Here is a 17,148-nt window from a genome sequence, read left to right as displayed (position 1 = left end):
ACATAATAATAATAATATTATTTTTTAATTAACTATTCGAATATGTTATTTACGTCAAGTAACGAAATATATGTATTTTAGGATTACGGCCAAAATTGACGATGAAATGCTGGCATATTATTGCAACGAGGACCTGTTCCTTCTGGAGGTGCGACCGGCGGGCTCCAGTGAAGACGAACCACTCTATGACATAACCTTTGTCGAACTATCTCTTGAACATTAGCTAGTATATCTATTTTTATTCTCTCTTCGTAATGCAGCAGCAATCCCACGCAGATTAATATATAATTTATATTATTTACATTACGTACACAATCTGACAGAATTTGTAGAGTTAAATTTGTGTTTTATAAAATAAATTAATATTTTTTTCTGCGTTGGACGTTTCACCACGTTTTTTATAAACCTTTATCTTTAAGATAAGTGCTTGCATACAATTCTTATTTAATATCTTTCGTGGTGAATGCAAACAATCCGTGTCATAACATTCCATATTTTTTAGCGCTCAATATTTATAATTAAGGTTGTCTATGAAGTGTCGATCTCAGATTGAAATTTATTATTAGGGAAAACATGAACGTACATTTATTTTTCTATGAAATGTCACAAAAACGTTCGATCGTTTTATAAACAATGTTGTATATATCTCTTAGTGCCTTACGCAACATTCTGGTAGTTGGTGATGGCGAAGCTTGCCAGAGGACGTGACTCCTTTTAATGATGGTTGTAAAGAATGTCTTGCACTTTTTGAAGATTTTTCAAAAGTAAAATTGAAATATGTGTGCCATTAACTCGGTTATATATAATTTAGTTATCGTTTTAACAGGTACCTTTTAATCTTGCCATGATCATAAAGTAAGAAATTCTTGTCACAAATGTACTACTGTAGATTAATAGTATCTAACATATGAGAGTAATAAAGTGCCTTTATCGTAATTATTTTTTATATGTTAATGTAAGTGAGTTAAGTCATATGAAATGCCATCCAACTTGTTAAGTTTTATGTGGATAAGTTTGCTTTATAAGCTCGCTCAATTCATATATCTAGTAAAGTTGATATTAGTTTTAGGTCCAGTCACAATCGCATCATTGTGTAAAATTGTTTCATAAATGTCACATTTTATTAAAACTACCTTTCCACGGTTAGTTTTAGATATTTGAATCTTATAACAAATTTCAATTGATGTGGACTCTGCTCTTGGCTTCGAAACCTAAAATGGAAATGATTGATGTTAATGTTAAAAAAAACAATAAACGTGAACTAATTCTAATTGTAAATGAGATAAAATTCTTTATAATAAAAGCTATGTTAAATTAAAATCACCTCGTAAAGGAACAAATGAATTTATATTTTACATTATTTTATGAGTTTATAGTAATTTTAGATTTTCCATTATTGGTTTTGATTCATTATATTGTATGTTTTATACTAAGTTTTTTTCCATGACATTTTAGAATAATTCGAAATATATTCGTTTATATTCGTTCAACTTACATATATTGCATTATATGATTTTGAACTCGATCCGTTCCGACTTTTATGTAGGTACTTGTTAATGGACTGTAATTTGACAATATGTTAGGTTGTATCCACCGATTTTATAGCAAAATTCAGAACGAGGTTCTGGCCCTTAATAGGAATCATTTAGACAAAGTCGCCCAAGATTATTATAATTTTAAGTGCCTAGTGCGGACGGTTCGAATAACTGCCATATTAAGACATAATTTAGTTTATTTGAGTTTAGCGTAAGAAATTATAATATAAGTCATTTTTTGTCACAATACAAATAGGACTCGTTTTAATGTTAATGTAAAACCTTTTACGTAAAATATATATTTCTATTTACGTATATTATGTAATATGTTGTTTTTATTGTTTATTATAGAACGACCAGCGCTAGATTAGCGAGTCCTGTGCGTTATCGATATCTTCCATATAATGTTAATGTTTTTTACTCACTTGTTGATATCTTTCCACTTTATTTTAAGAAATTTGGAATCTCTATAAATGTTATAAGTGTAGAAAATTTCATTGCTCAAAGTCTGCATTTACCTTGGAGTGGGAGCGGACTCTAAGAACTTGTCTACATTGTACTTATACGTCTCGATGTAATGATATTTATTTATGTACTTATGGTATAAATTTTACAGCTTTAATTTTACTCACATTGATGTTAGATCGTGATTCTGAATCTCGTCATAAGTCACAAACGTCAGTAGCAATAAAATACGTAATTCAGTTTAGTAGTAAATAGGCGTGGTCTCGGTGGTCTCGGTGGTCTCCGTGGTCTCGGTGGTCTCCGTGGTCTCGGGAGGTCGCAGCCGGCGTGCGGCGTTGTTGTGCAATGCTTAAGTTTATCGAAATTACTAATAAATATGTGTATATTGAAATAGACGACGAGATGTAAATCGGCGTAGTAGTGTGGTACGCGTCTACGAATAATATCATGAATAAATAACTTGCTAAAAAAGAAACGTATGGTTTCTGTCAATATTTGTTATATATTTATTAGTCAAACATCTTTTCAGGCTTAAAATATTTTAAATATAAAATGTTATACAATTCGTGGTCGCTTACCCAGAGATAGAGTATACAGAAGGCGCGCCGGCGCCGGAGGACGCGGCCGAGCCGCCTCGTGAATATAGTCACATTAGTTATTATATGCATCCCGAAAGTGGTTACACATTTTCTTTATTAAATTTTAATCTACCTATGTTTAAATTGAATAGATGTTACGTTATTCTCTTATATTATTTGTAAGTTGTCATAAGAATATTATTAATATAATTATTTTTATCAAAGTTTATAATCTAAATAAAAATGTTTTTCTTCAAAACATTCGAATTGCATTTTATTAATCATCTATCTTATCCCAATTCCTATCTACATGTATTACAAAATATCTTTAAAATAGTTATTAGATTAAATAAATTATAAGAAATACTCGTGTAAGCCATTGAAGTACATACAAAAATAAGGGTTTAAGTACAGTATGGTCGACGAGTCGCCGCTCTGAAGTTATGCCTTCAGAACTTTAGCGCATTGTTCTTTCAGAAAGAAAATAATTAAAAGTAAGTCAAATCCAATCCATCAGCTCAACCATCTATAGCTAACTACTGTACTGTAGGATGCAGTAAGTCCATTGTGATAAAGTTTTAAATGATAGACTTAAATATTGACACAAATTCATTTATTATCTATATTATTGCATTTAGACACATATAAGCCACAAAAGCGTAAATTTGAAAAAGATTCGTAAGTTATACAAATACTACATAATGTCTAGTAGCGATTGAACCATTTACTTGGAAGAACATGTATTTAAAAGAGAAAATAAGAAAGTACGATAGGTACGCATGTTCTGTTATTCGCATCAAACATAGCATCTATTTTGAAGGTCAGTCGAATCATTTATATTTAACCACTAAACAACTCCTTACAATATACTTAAAAATTATAATAAAATGCTAGATATCGCAATAACAATTTGTAAATAATAAAGTACTTTTTCCGAAAATATCATTTAGCACATATAAGGGGTGAAAAATTGTGAAAATTAAGCGACAGGAATTAAATTTTTTATAACTATAATTTAAACTAATGTAAAAATTACCCGTAAAAGTTAACTAAACACGCATTAATTGAATACTATTCAGGCACTTGATTCATCAAAATATTATCTTGCTTATTGAAGATACTGAACTACAAAGGTAATAAATTTTGCCTCTACGGTCAAAGCAAAGCCATTTTCTTTAATTAAAGTTTTAATTATGTACTATTTTTAAGCACATACATAAATTTGTGAACGATAAAAGGGTCATTCTTAATGCGAACTTTAAGTGATTATAAATGGATTATTTTCCAAATGGGAGAAATGTACTTCCAGTATGTATTCCCAGATATTTAAAATATTTGTTCTTTTTTTAAGATGTCTAAAGAAAATTTTATTTTTTTAAGTGTTAAGTGAATGCACATCTAGGGGATACACCAATTGTAGTTTACTAAATATAAGGTAGAAGTTATCTGCTACAATTTATAAATAGAAGCCTTCGACAAGTAGAGACCATAAAAATATCGTAACTACTGTTTTATATTTTCCAATGTTGTATATTTTCCAATATTTTAGCCAATCAAGTTTTAAAAAATAATTCTCACCTATATTTATTTCTTATTGGATTTTTTGATATGGTTGTCAAAGAATGTTCTTTTCGTCTTTTTCACGGTATTTTTACTGTTTAATATTGAATAGAGCATACTTTTTATATTGGAATAAAATATAAAAGTCGAAATATCAAAGATACCGTAGCAATATATTTAATTTTTACTAATTCAGCAGTCACAAAAAAAGCGAACTAGCAATGGGTGCAAACAAGCAAATATTTAAAAAAACAATATCTACTACTATATGACCAGATTTTTATTTTTCTAATCTATGAGCACACATGTTGATTAAACTAATATCTGATGTACTTGACGACTTATCAAATATTGGCTCTATTTGTATATATAACTAATGTTAAGCATTAAAAAAGTAGAGCATATTACTACTTTACAGTAAAGCATTTTAGTACTTTATATGAAAATTTGAATTTTTGAGTAGGTTTTGTGGTATATTAAATTCTAATGATTGACCTTTTGAATAATTTCTAAATTATTAAAAGGTCAATTTTGTGGTATATTAAAAATATATAGAAATCGAAACATTATTAAACCATATTAATTTAGGTTATTGAAAATTATAGATAATATAGTGATAGGAAATTTGATTATATCATGACCTTAGTAGAAAGTTTATCGAAAGGAACATACATAAAAAAACATTTATTTTTAAATAAAAACCTTTCATACGCGTTTTAAAATCAGTTAATTTCTAATAATAATTAATTTATGTTCCTATCTATCATGAGCTGAAAATGATATTTTTTAACTTATAGACGTTATGATATTTTATAAATATTTATTATTATTTATTGCTGCAGTGTTCAAAATTCACATATACTTTGTGCAATATTTTTTTTTGTTTTAAGTTAAATTCCATTCCATATATTGTTTTATTTATTATCAAATTTATATTAAACTGTTGTTATATTCATCTATTAAGACATTGTCTTTATTTTAGATATCCATTGCATCATTACTGAATTTATTAATTTAATTTTGGGGTAACGACGTCATCAGACAATCCTCAATTTTAAAAACAAAATACATTATTAATTAAAATTTAAAAAAATGAAAGGCCATTAATAGACCTGTACGTAATAATAATAGCAGGTAAAGTTAAAATGTATTTGAATATTCATATTTGAATCTTGAACCGTTCACCCTCGGAACAGTTCGAGACTGATGGCTATTGTATGAGCGGAGAGCTCTGACTGTCGCTGAAGTCCAGGGTGTAGTACATGTCAGTGGTGTCAAGAGCAGGTGGGTGGAAGGCCGCAGGAGGAACTCGCTTGTCTTGCAACCAGTGATGTGGCGGGCCCGGCTCAGCGACTCGGGAAAGACGGGATAATATGCGCGAATAGGTTTTATTTACTCGACAATGACACGCTGTTACCTGAAAATTAAAATAAGAATATTTAATTGATTGTTTATATTGAACGGGAAATAATTAAATGCATTAGTATAATTTATTCCAAAGTATTTAACACCCGGTTAAGAATTATCGATTTTTATATCAAAGTTATTATTTCTTATTTAAAAAAGAAACTATAAAAAACAAAATCGAGAACTAGACTTGATCATTTTTATTTCAGCTTCTTACCACAATACCGACGATAGCGATGGCGGCTCCAAGAGTACCAGCTGCAATGTACACGTTGTGGAGACGGTCGTGGTAGAGGCCTAGAGGCAGACGCATTTCCCGTACAGACCCGCCTCCGCGAGAATCATCACTGCTCTCGCTTTCACTATCCACTACAGATTCAAGAATGAAATCTTCTGAAATAATTAAAATATACGACGATTTAAAAATAAATATTTTGAGTCTGGGCGGAAAGCAGATAACGCCACAAAGTTCTCTATACCGCTACTATCCATGAAAAAGCATATGATGTTGTTATTTCGAATAAAATATTTTATTCAAAAGCTAGGAACACCACACCACATTTACGGATGAGAACTACAACATATATTCTTTACTGTAATAATAAAGTAAAGACGATATTGAAACATTTTTTATTTTACACTAGGTTCCCTCTCCCTCCCTCCCTCTGCCTATCCTGCTACATGCGGGAAACAACGTGAAGCTAAAAACAAAAATTGTCAAAAAATTAGATTTTCTTACAGTTACTAGAAAAAAATCGAACCTTCGCAAAGTCTTCCTGTATATCCCGGCCGGCATGAGCAGTAGTAAGAATCTATGCCACTCCAACATGTTCCACCATGAGCACAGGGGTTGTTATCACATATCTGTAGAAAATAACTAGATAAATAAATTGAAAATTATAGTTAACACGGAGGATTCGTAGTCATATGTTATTTCAAAAGTCTTATTTATTTCCATTTGACCACATTGGCAAATCTGCAGTTAAAAGCTAGTCACTATGAGTATATAAATATAATATTTATTAACTAAATATAATCCACGTTGTATCTGTAAAGAGTTGTATACTCTCTATATAGAGTTTTATACGCATTTGCACTTTAGACAAGTCTTAATTTGTCAACACTAAGCAAACCACGAATAATATAATAAAAAAAATTCCAACGGTTACCTACTCAAAACGTTCTCTTAAAGTTTTAACAATGTTAACGTCAACTACGCGGCTTGCATGTAGCTAACAAATATTAACTAACTATACGGAAAAATCACCGAGATTTCTACTGACCCATTTATTTAATTTTTAATTGTGCATTGCGTAGTACATTTCACCCAAATATTATATGCTAATTAATTTATTTGATGTCTACAAGTGTATTTAACGTGTCGACAATAATACAAAAAAATTGCGCAAGTGTGGCCAGTCGTGGGTTGTGGGTTCTATTCCCACTCGACGAAATAAAAATAATAATATTTTCATCATTTGGTACCGGTACCAAGGCAAAACCGCAAGGCAAAAGTGTATTAACACTAGGTTCCTTCTGCCATATGCGGGATACAGCGTAAAGCTAAATAAATATTTATTTTGTATAATTTTAATAGTTTTAAATAATTTGAACTTACCGACGAAGCTGTAATGTGACATTCTTCCCCACCATAACCATTAGGACATTCACATGTGTACGTGTTTCCGTGATCCACGCAATACCGCGGTGTCTGACAGGGGTTAGACGAACAAAGGTCAACCTAAAAACCATTATTTAACCTCATGTAGGATCTCTTTTATCTCATAACTATTTCTAATCGAGTTATTAGTACAACTTTATTTTTGGCTTGTTTGTGTTGTTACTTGTGTACAAGTAACTTGTATTCTAGTTATTTATTTACCTTTGATTGACAAGTATTGCCCGTGTAGCCGCGTCCGCAGGAACATTCAAATCCACCAACCCTGTCGGTACAAGTGCCGCCGTTCACACAAGGTGACGATTCGCACTCGTTATACTCTAGTTCACATCGGTCTCCTGTATAACCTGTATTCAAATAGAAACAATCATAATAAGTTACAGGGTGTATTATCTTTAGGAAAATTCAACCTGAAAGGATAATATTAAAGAACTGATTTATTTATAGGTCTCTAAATAAGTCAATTCTAAATATATAATTCATAATTCAATATAATTCATAATTTCATTTAAAAGTACATTTTGAAAGATTGACGGTAACGATGCAAATTGCATATGTATTTATTTTTAAAACACACATAAATACCAATGCACTAAATGTAGCAAATCTCTTATATTTTCCGTGTTATAGAAGCTAGAGCATATATATATATACAATACATAGATAGGTATGCAAAATGGATCCCTCGAGACTCGATATGCTAGGTCTTGGGCAATTTCGCTTAATGCAAAGCTTATAAAGGCACCATGTTTACTCACATTACAAGAAAATAGAAAAGATTAAAACGGAAAACCGAAACTAAAATCTACTTATAAATATAAGTATTATTAATAAAATTACGCTAAGATATATATTTATTTAAATATGTATATAAAAAAAACTATGTAGTAGGATTTAAGCCCGCATACCGCTCTAGCCAATTAAGGTAAACGTTTAAAATTCTTATAGGCCTGTTACCATTTTGTTTTTGTTGATAGTCTCAACTAATAGATTTTTTTAAATTTCCGCTACCCGAAAAGTAACAACATAATAGGTAGGTATCTATTAACAATAATAATTTGCAATATTTATTGATAAATTATATAAAGTAATAAAGTTGAACATTATGGTAGCATAATGTATTCATCTATTCTTTTACAAGCTCAAACTTATGTAAATGAAAGCTTATAATATGGCGTTCTGCCAAAAACAAGATGAAAGCACAGTTTATTGATTAACTGAACAGAAGAAATATTGAACAACAATATTGGTTGAACTTGTATTTTCAAACATTTTGTATGTGACGACAACTTTTTACTTACACTTCTTATAATGTATATTTAATACAACAATGTATATGTATATTTAATATCGACTTAAAATTTATTAACTATATACTAAGAGTGCCTAATAATAGACACTGTTAATTTTATAAGAAAGCTACATTAGACCAGGTGTGAGAATTCAGAATTTGGTTCTGAAAACTAAACATTTTGCTTAAAAGTGAATAGAAAAGTACACGAACTAGTTAGATTTTTTTTAATTGAGTGTCACCATGATTGTGAAACAAATTATATTAGTGTTTATGTCGCGACTACCACATATATACACAGTAGAATTCTTAGAGCCAAGTAGGCTGGCATATGTAGGTTGCATTTCGCGCGCTCCTCCGATTAAGCTGACAACATACTCACTGACTCAACGCCACCCTTTGTCTCGTTATCAGAGCGAGGATATGAAAATATTAAATATTTTATTTCCTTGACTGGGGATCGAACTCACAATCTATCGACTGTATACGATAGTCACACGTTTTTGCCGCTGCGTCACGACTGACCTCATATATACAAAACCTATACGTATCATAAAAATAACATAAAGATGAATTATTCCCTAATGTAGCTACTATAGTATGCAGGTACTCGTATTTACGTGGGCGCGCAATAAAATGATTGCATTTGAAATACAAATGAGATCTCACGCAGATGAGAATACATATTACTTTGGCACATAACTTTTTTGTTTAATAGAAATACCTTTATTTATTTGTCTATTTTATATAGTACAACTTTCATACAATATATATTCCACAACTTTATAGTGCTGACTTTTTAGTATGACTGTATTGCAACTGGTTGTGGGTTCTATTCCCACTCCACTCCATTTTTTCGATTTTAATCTTGAAATAAACTTACCTGGTTCACAAAAGCAACGATATGCCTGGCCTTCTTCGTTATTTACTTCTTCAACACAAATTCCCTTAACACAGGGTTTAGCATCACACGCGCCCCCACTGGCCGCCACTTCGCAGTTAGTGCCAGTCCATCCCTCGACGCACGCGCAATGAAAAGTCGTCGAACCATTCAGTGCCATACTCATGCAAGAACCTCCGTTAGTACAAGGCTCCGAATAACAAGGATCTTTTTCACATTTTCTGCCCGTAAAGCCTGTGTACGATAATATTATTCTTATTAAATAATAGATTTAAAATATTGTGTACATTCTCACTGTGAATTCTGCAAAAGATCAATATAATGACTTATAGCCAACTTATAAAGACTTATAGTCACAGGGATTACATTTTTTTCATTTTTGACATTATCTCTATAAGACAATATCATAGAAAGTAGCGTAGAAAGTAAGCGCGAAAGTAGTGGTAGAACGCACGTAGAGACAGGTAGATCATTATTTGGTGTTTGTCTGTCATTAATAATAATTATATTTAAACAATTCTAATATGAGAGAAAGAAATAATGGCAAATAAAAATACATTAAATTCACTCATTCATTCATTCAATATAAGTTACTGAAAATTTACAAGTTGCATAATAGTATACGCATAATATTTCAGATTGCGTAACATTGAAGCGTTCATTTAGCCGCACTAGGGTTGTATGTTAACAGTAATATTTATTTTAAATGTTATTCTACCTCAGCTTTCTGGTCACTTATAATTGTCATTATAAAGGATGAAAGCCCGAAAAACTTAATGGATTCTATTGATTTATGTATAACCAGTTTTGGACCAGACACAGCAAAAAATTTAATTAAGACATAATGTGGTTTTACCCCATTATTAATTGTTTTCAGGGTGATCATTTCAATTTAATGTATGATATTAATATAATAAATAATAATTAAAGTAATAGTCCCAACAACACAGTACAAGTTAATATGTGAAATTTCATACCGTATGGACATAAACAATGATAGTTGACTCCGTTGAGAGGTTGCGTGAGGTCGACACATATGCCATTATTCAAGCACGGTGATGGACTGCACGCGACTTTATCTTCGCAATGGGGCCCAGCGTACCCATGACAGCACTGACACTCGTAACCTTCCTATGTTTAATATATTGTATTGGATTAATACTTTCTATTATCTTACAATTTATTGGTATGTTATTTTTATGAGAGATGTGTGTATGGCATTTATGTAGGGGGTGAATTTTTTATAAGCGCATTTTTGATATTAAGTTGTCTGTTCTATTATCCATAAATGTAAAAGTGAATAATGAATTAAATACATTTTTTAAATTCAGTAAAAATATAATGATAAACGAAGCTAAAATAATACAGTATTTTTAATTATTTTGTAATTATCAACGTACCATAGAAACATTTGTGTAGCATACGCCTTTTCCGGTGCAATCTTGAGAGTCTCCACAGTTATCAGATTTTACGGTTACTTTTAACCGGACGCACTGCGGCCCCCAGGCCACAGATACAACTGTAAACACACATTTTATTGGTATCGGCTATTATCCCACAACGTGTGCTACAAAAGTCGAAGCATTATATAAAATAATATTTGTGATATACAATATGAAAGACATGAATTAAAAGCCAAAGTAAGGATTACTAAACCGATACTGAAAAAATTGATAATGTAAACGTTAATCGTCTCCCTTTTACATTTTTATAAGTGCGCACGTATGTTAGAGCATTTATGTTGTTTATCAAGAATCAAAATACAAATTCATTTCCACTATCATTTAATAGAGAGCCGCCCCAACTCCCATATACCATATAATGTACGAAGTACGAACACAATAAAATTCCTGCTTCCGGCGAGAGTTGATGTACTCGTATACTGCTCATTTCTCACGCAATACCATTACCATTACCATTTCAAAACTTTTGTGATATACTAACAACATAACTATATTGTAATGTAGAGTGATTTCTCTATAAATAGACGAAATTGATGAAACTATTTTTAGTCCGGAAAAATTCAATAAAAAAATGCACAATATTGAGAAATATGACAATAATTCTATTTATAATTTAATTAAACAATATGTTCAAAAAATATTGAAATAGAAATATAAAATGAAATATTATATAACGAAAATAATAGACTAATAATAATAAGGACTGCTATAAGTACAAAATTGTACAATATACCTAACATAATTTTCTGAATGTACTATATAAACTTAAATATATAAAAGATGATCACCTATTAATAAATTTACGCCTTCAGTTAGATCTTTGTCGTAAAGTGTAAAAATTTTGGCCCCATTTTCGTCTAGCGGGGTGATATCAAGTAACATGCCGTCGGTGACATCACAATGCTCGTGACCCTGGCGCGTCACTTGATACACTGCTGGCTGAAGCGTGGCATGGTGTGGCCTGAAAATAAACCTTGTACAAACAATTATCTAATGAACCCTATGAAGAATGAGCAACTGCCATGGGTCAGTGAATAATCACCGGGGCTGACAATGTGAAAATGTCGTATAATAAGAGTTGACCTATATAAAAAGAGAGCCGAGCAACGAGGCCGTCATGGCGCTGGGGCACAAACGTGTGAATGTAACGCGATGGTTGTGGGTTCGATCCCCACTTGAGAGAATAAATTATTATTAATTTATTAATATTTTAATTTCTTCTCTCTGCTACCAAGGCATAAGCGCGGCATAGTCTTGCCACTCAACACGTAATGTCTTGAAAATTTTGTGGAAAAGAGGAATGGAGCGATCCCTCTGTCTAAATTGAAAAAAAAAACACCTATATTTAAATAATACATTAGGTTACCATACCGTATGTGGTAGTGGTAGTGGTACGGTACAGAAAATATATTATTTTATATTTGAGTTCTATATTTCATTTATACAATTTTTAGAGAACAATTTCATTTTGGGTTATTCCGCACACAATGTAAAGCAAGTAAAAAGTTTTATGATTTCTATTAACTCCTAACTGCTAGCTGCAAGTAATGTATTACTTACTATAAAATTTTATTGTCTTTTATCTATGGATTTACAAAAATTATGAATATGATACAACATATTTTTACCTTTCAGTTTGTGAGGATATATTCGTATTTGTAGTCTCGTTGGCTTCTGCATGAATAAAAGTATCTAATGATGAGTCTTCTATGCGGACGATAAGAATATCTCCGCTTTGAATGTCAGCAGACCCCTCCCACGACACGATGACCGGGGGGCAGTCCCCCCCGTCTCCTCTAGCCCCAACACACTCCTCCGATATCCACAGGGCAAAATAAGATGTATTAATTATTACAATTAAAGAACCTGCGCTCTTTAGAATAATCCTCAAATACATGTATGTAAGCGCGGGGTTGAGTGGTATTATGGGTACATGTCTAGAAAATTGCGAAAATTGAAAACGCATTTGTGAACGCTATGTTACCTCAGCTTATCCTGCTATGCGGGAAAAAGTAATAATATGTTAATTTCGTATTTAGCCTTAGATTCACTAAAATAACAAAATTTTATTATTTATGTTATGAAGCTGTTCCCATCCTCTATTCTCGATTTTCTGCTGATTTGCTATTATATGGAGATAATACGGACTAAATGGTTAAATCTAATGCCACCATAGAAAAGAAAAAAAAAAATTTAAAATAAAATATTGCCCCGAGTTAAATTCCTACTCACAACGTTGCACAGTACACAGTAATTTAACTAATTTTTCCGCAGTAATTTATAACATCAACTTTAAATACAGATTGATTACATTTTCTAGAATCAGATATATGATTTAGGACTTTGATTACTTTGTTTATAATTATTATGTATAGATTTAATTTTATGCATAACTAAAATTTAATATTTATTAGAACTAGATAGAATTAGCTCATGCATAAATTCCACTAATGAATACATATTTATGTAAAAGCATTATCATAACGGTAGATTTGTCTAGATAAAACCATTTTAATAGATGAAATGAGACGAACGTCGCTCAATTTTAGGGTATTTGCTAATAACAAAAACTTTTTATTAACCTACTTGAAGGCAAGAACACTTTTGACGATATTCAATTGGCCGATACTAAACTTATTAACATTTTTTAAATATTAGTTATAGCTTTCACTGTAGTAAATTTGTATATAAGTACTTATTAACAGTTTAAGCTTGGTTAAAACTTTGGTTACAAAAAAAACTAACTATACTTTACTTTAACCATATTGGCATGGTCTCGAAGGAGTTGTTATACATTTTTTTTTTATTTTCACTCTATATCCTGCACACACAGGTAGGCAGAGGGAATCTGGGAACCTAGTGTTAAAACGCTACTGTTCCCCATTTTCTGCCGAATTCTGAAACCAGTGCGCGTTAAATGGCGGAACTCACCGTCTCGCTTTACCAGTGCGAAATAAATATAGCGTTAAATATTTCAATTCCTTGAATAGAAATGATACGCACAACCTGTCGCGTTTACGTGACGCGACTGGCCCCGAAAACATCGACGGTCTTTGGATAAAGTATCGATAGTGAAAAATTACTAATTTCTTTTACTGCTGTTTTTAACCACATTGAATTGCATAGAAATACATAAATATATATATATATTTAATTTAAATTTTTTTATTAAATTGGCGATATTTAACTTTCGTTACTTTATCTAGGGACTATCGACATATTCGTATTATTTAATAATTAAAGGAAAGTTGTAAATACGAACTGAAAAAAAAATACATTTTCCAACAATACTTACTTAACTCTTTAATCTGAAAAGCGCTACAGTTTGTGTAACTGACTTAAACGCGGATCAGACATTTTCCTTTTATAAAAGTAATAAACAGAGCTGAACTACTAAAGCAGAAAACCTTTTCTCCCCTTCTTTTGCGCTAGGAGGATTTATGGTTTATGTATTTGACCTCGTTGTGTTGTGCTTTCGCGATTAATGTTATAGTAGAGAATAAATATAATAATATTTCTTATAAAAAATCTGTTCGTAACATCTCTTTTGTATTTAGAAAACCGGTTTTACATTGTATGTGCATGAAAGGTCATTGTTTTGCAAAATAAAAACTACTCACGAAAGCTCATGAAAACTAAAACTGTTAGTTGTCTAATGTTGTTTTTACATAGACGAAGACATTCACTAAACATTCACTAAACACAAAAATATATGAAGATTTAGATCTTATTCTATGATATAAATATGAAATCAGATTGTGTTATTTCATGTGTTTTCAGGTTTAAGCGCTCTAAAAAGAAGAAAATAAAGTTTTTCTTTTAACTTTAAACTATCTACTCATAACTTTATTATATACATTTTAGATGATCATAAAAGCTTGTGTTGAAAATTGTATTAGCCTTTTACAGTTATTACCTATATTGAAAAAATACTGCATAAGGTTTAAAACTTACCGTAACGGGTAAATGCAGTTCATGCGTTTCATTACCGCGCCACAAGCGCGACTCTCTCGGCAGCACAGGCAGGTCGCAGTCTATAGCACCCAGCCGGTCTTGTAGCCGCGTTGCGGAATGCACAGTACTCCCGGGTGCACCAGATGTAGTGTTTAACTTTTGCCTTCTTGCACTTTTCAGCAAGCTTTTTGTGCTCGTCGAGTACACTTGAGTGGTTGTTTTGCGAGTGGTGGTCGTGGAGTCTGTACTAACGTACCCTTTAGTTGTTTTAAAGGCTTTTTGTGTGGTTTGAGTAGCTTGGAGAGGCACTGTAGTTTGTAATGGCTTTGAGCTTTGAGACTTTGTCGTGTGCATAAAGTCTGTATTTGGTGTCTGCAGCGTAGATGACGGTTTGATCTCGTTCGTCTCATTATCGTGCAGTTCGCAAAAGCAAACTCCGACAACAGAAATTAACAAAAACGTTGGCACAAAATGCATGTTGTACATTTTTTTTTCTGATGATAGTTTAAAGCCTAATTTTATTTCATTTTTATAACTTGTACGTCCTTGATTTATTTGGCACTCGTTCAATAGCGAAACCTATTTCCTGCCAAAACAAAACATGGGTTTATATTCTTCACTCTAATGTACCTACATGTATGTATAATAAAATAATAAAGTGTGCTATCCTTAAAACATTTAAGGCCGTCGTGGCCCAGAGGCAAAAGGTTGTGACTGTAATGCGACGGTTGTGGGCTCGATCCTCACTCGAGGGAATGAATTATTATTTATTAATATATTCATTTCTTCGCTCTGCCACCAAGGCAAAACTTCGGCGTTGAGTTCAATCACTAAACACGTCATGCTTCGAAAAGTTCCACGGAAAGTGGAGGACGGTGTTTCTTAACACTGGGTTTCCTCTGCCTATCCTGCTGTGTGCGGTTTATACAACGTGAAGTTGATCCTTAAAACATAACATAAAACTTGTTTACTGAAAGGTGCTGTGCCAAGCAATAGACTGAAATAGTCCAAAGAGACGTATCTGGTGACAAGCACTCTTATCGTGAGATTTTAAAAGATGACCCAGGAGTTTTTATCTCCTATATCATAAGAGCTTCTTGATGAAAATATCTATAATTGGAAGGCTGCAGCCTTTCCTATAAGTGGCGACCCTCTTAATGTAAGTATTACTTGTGAATCTATGTTCCTCATTTTTTATGAAATGTGTTCAATTCGTCTAAACAATACGTGTATAAGGTATATTATAATGTTATATGTTAAATACTAGTTATAGTTTGTTGTTGTATAATATTTAGTTTTGATTTTGTCAAATATTTTTCATTTGATATTGTAAAATCGAAAAAACAAAACGTTTATCATTAAAAAACATAGGGCGGATATCAATATTTAAATATATGCTATCTACAGCTTAAAAGTTATAAAAGAAAAAAATATTATGTTAACAAAATAGCGAGCAGATCGCCTGTCTTATAATATACTGCAAAATCTTCAAAATTTAAACTTTACCAGTATTCGAGATATGAATAATTACTAGTAATTACATTACTCAAATTATTCCTTAATATAAGACATACAAACTTAAACTAAGCACAAATAAACATAAAAATAATAAATTAAATACATTTAATTCTACAAATTGATAAGCCTGATATTATCACTATCTCACTCACATTAGTTGCTCACTTTGTTTATCATGTATTAGTGTATGGTAATATTAAAATAACAATGAGATGATGTAGAATTGTTGTGAAAGGATGAGAGCGCGGCACAGGGCGGGCGGCGTCGCTGTCCGCAGCCTCCGTGGCACTGAGGGCGGACCGCCCGCGCCCTCCCGCGACCCCCCCTCCACCCGCTGCGTCCTCGCACCCCCGCTAAGGCTCTATCTTTACTTAATTCTACTCCATGCCCGTAATATCAACGATTTCTTTAACGTGACACGAGTCAAGGCCATGCTGCCACGCTTGAGTAGTCCCAAAGTTGATTTCAAACTTTGTTTGAGACTCCCGCTACGTCTTATACATAATTTATCTTACCCTACTTACGAATCCGCTTTGACTCTCAAAAAAAGTATTCCTGAAAAAAGAATATTAACGAACGTCGCGAAGGATTTAAATGAAACGTGCGTAGGTACTTGTTCTGCGAATTTTGTTCTATTATAAATGTATAATTTAATGTAACTCATGCCTTGGAATTTCGAAATGCCTAACTGCAATGTTGTGGTTTCGATCTCTACTGGAGGGTTTTTTTAGCATATCCCCTGCTCTGGCTGCCTTGCTAAATGCGAGACAAAGCAAATAAAATTGAAACATAAATTAA

The 17,148-nt window shown here is 32.0% G+C and overlaps 2 protein-coding genes across 5 annotated transcripts in view; one reads left to right on the top strand and one right to left on the bottom strand.

The window, feature by feature from the left end:
- Window positions 1-2,841, top strand: part of grh (grainy head) — a 78,520-nt gene extending 75,679 nt beyond the window's left edge. For all 4 annotated transcript variants that reach the window (XM_085192029.1, XM_085192027.1, XM_085192028.1 and 1 more), the window contains one exon: window positions 82-2,841. In XM_085192029.1, the coding sequence (XP_085048155.1) occupies window positions 82-223 (142 nt within the window). In that variant the 3' untranslated portion in view covers window positions 224-2,841. The remainder of the gene's footprint in view (window positions 1-81) is intronic.
- Window positions 2,842-3,174: 333 nt separating this feature from the next.
- On the bottom strand, window positions 3,175-16,640 carry wry (delta and Notch-like EGF repeat containing weary). The gene is made up of 12 exons (XM_085192030.1): window positions 16,503-16,640; window positions 14,833-15,418; window positions 12,507-12,691; window positions 11,667-11,839; window positions 10,816-10,934; window positions 10,393-10,546; window positions 9,398-9,649; window positions 7,428-7,570; window positions 7,164-7,286; window positions 6,307-6,409; window positions 5,763-5,938; window positions 3,175-5,555 (listed from the first exon to the last, which is right to left on the bottom strand). Exons 2-12 carry the CDS (start codon window positions 15,316-15,318, stop codon window positions 5,349-5,351), a joined length of 2,121 nt encoding a protein of 706 aa, XP_085048156.1. The 5' UTR covers window positions 15,319-15,418; window positions 16,503-16,640; the 3' UTR covers window positions 3,175-5,348.
- Window positions 16,641-17,148: the final 508 nt, after the last annotated feature.

The sequence above is a fragment of the Heliconius melpomene genome, chromosome 10 (assembly GCF_056956725.1).
Source record: "Heliconius melpomene rosina isolate 202511_hmr_F chromosome 10, ASM5695672v1, whole genome shotgun sequence".
In the NCBI taxonomy this organism is placed as follows: Eukaryota; Metazoa; Arthropoda; class Insecta; order Lepidoptera; family Nymphalidae; genus Heliconius; species Heliconius melpomene.
Note: the sequence above shows the minus strand (reverse complement) of the source record. Positions and strands in the feature narration are given on the sequence as shown.

Bases quoted from the DNA above. Each gene is read 5' to 3' on its own strand.
- wry (XM_085192030.1), bottom strand. From the start codon at position 15,318: ATGTACAACATGCATTTTGTGCCAACGTTTTTGTTAATTTCTGTTGTC. The intron at 10,935-11,666 runs GTGATCATCTTT...GTGTGTTTACAG, and splicing joins AGGCGTAAATTTATTAATAG to TTGTATCTGTGGCCTGGGGG. The intron at 5,939-6,306 runs GTTCGATTTTTT...TAATTATTTCAG, and splicing joins TACAGGAAGACTTTGCGAAG to AAGATTTCATTCTTGAATCT.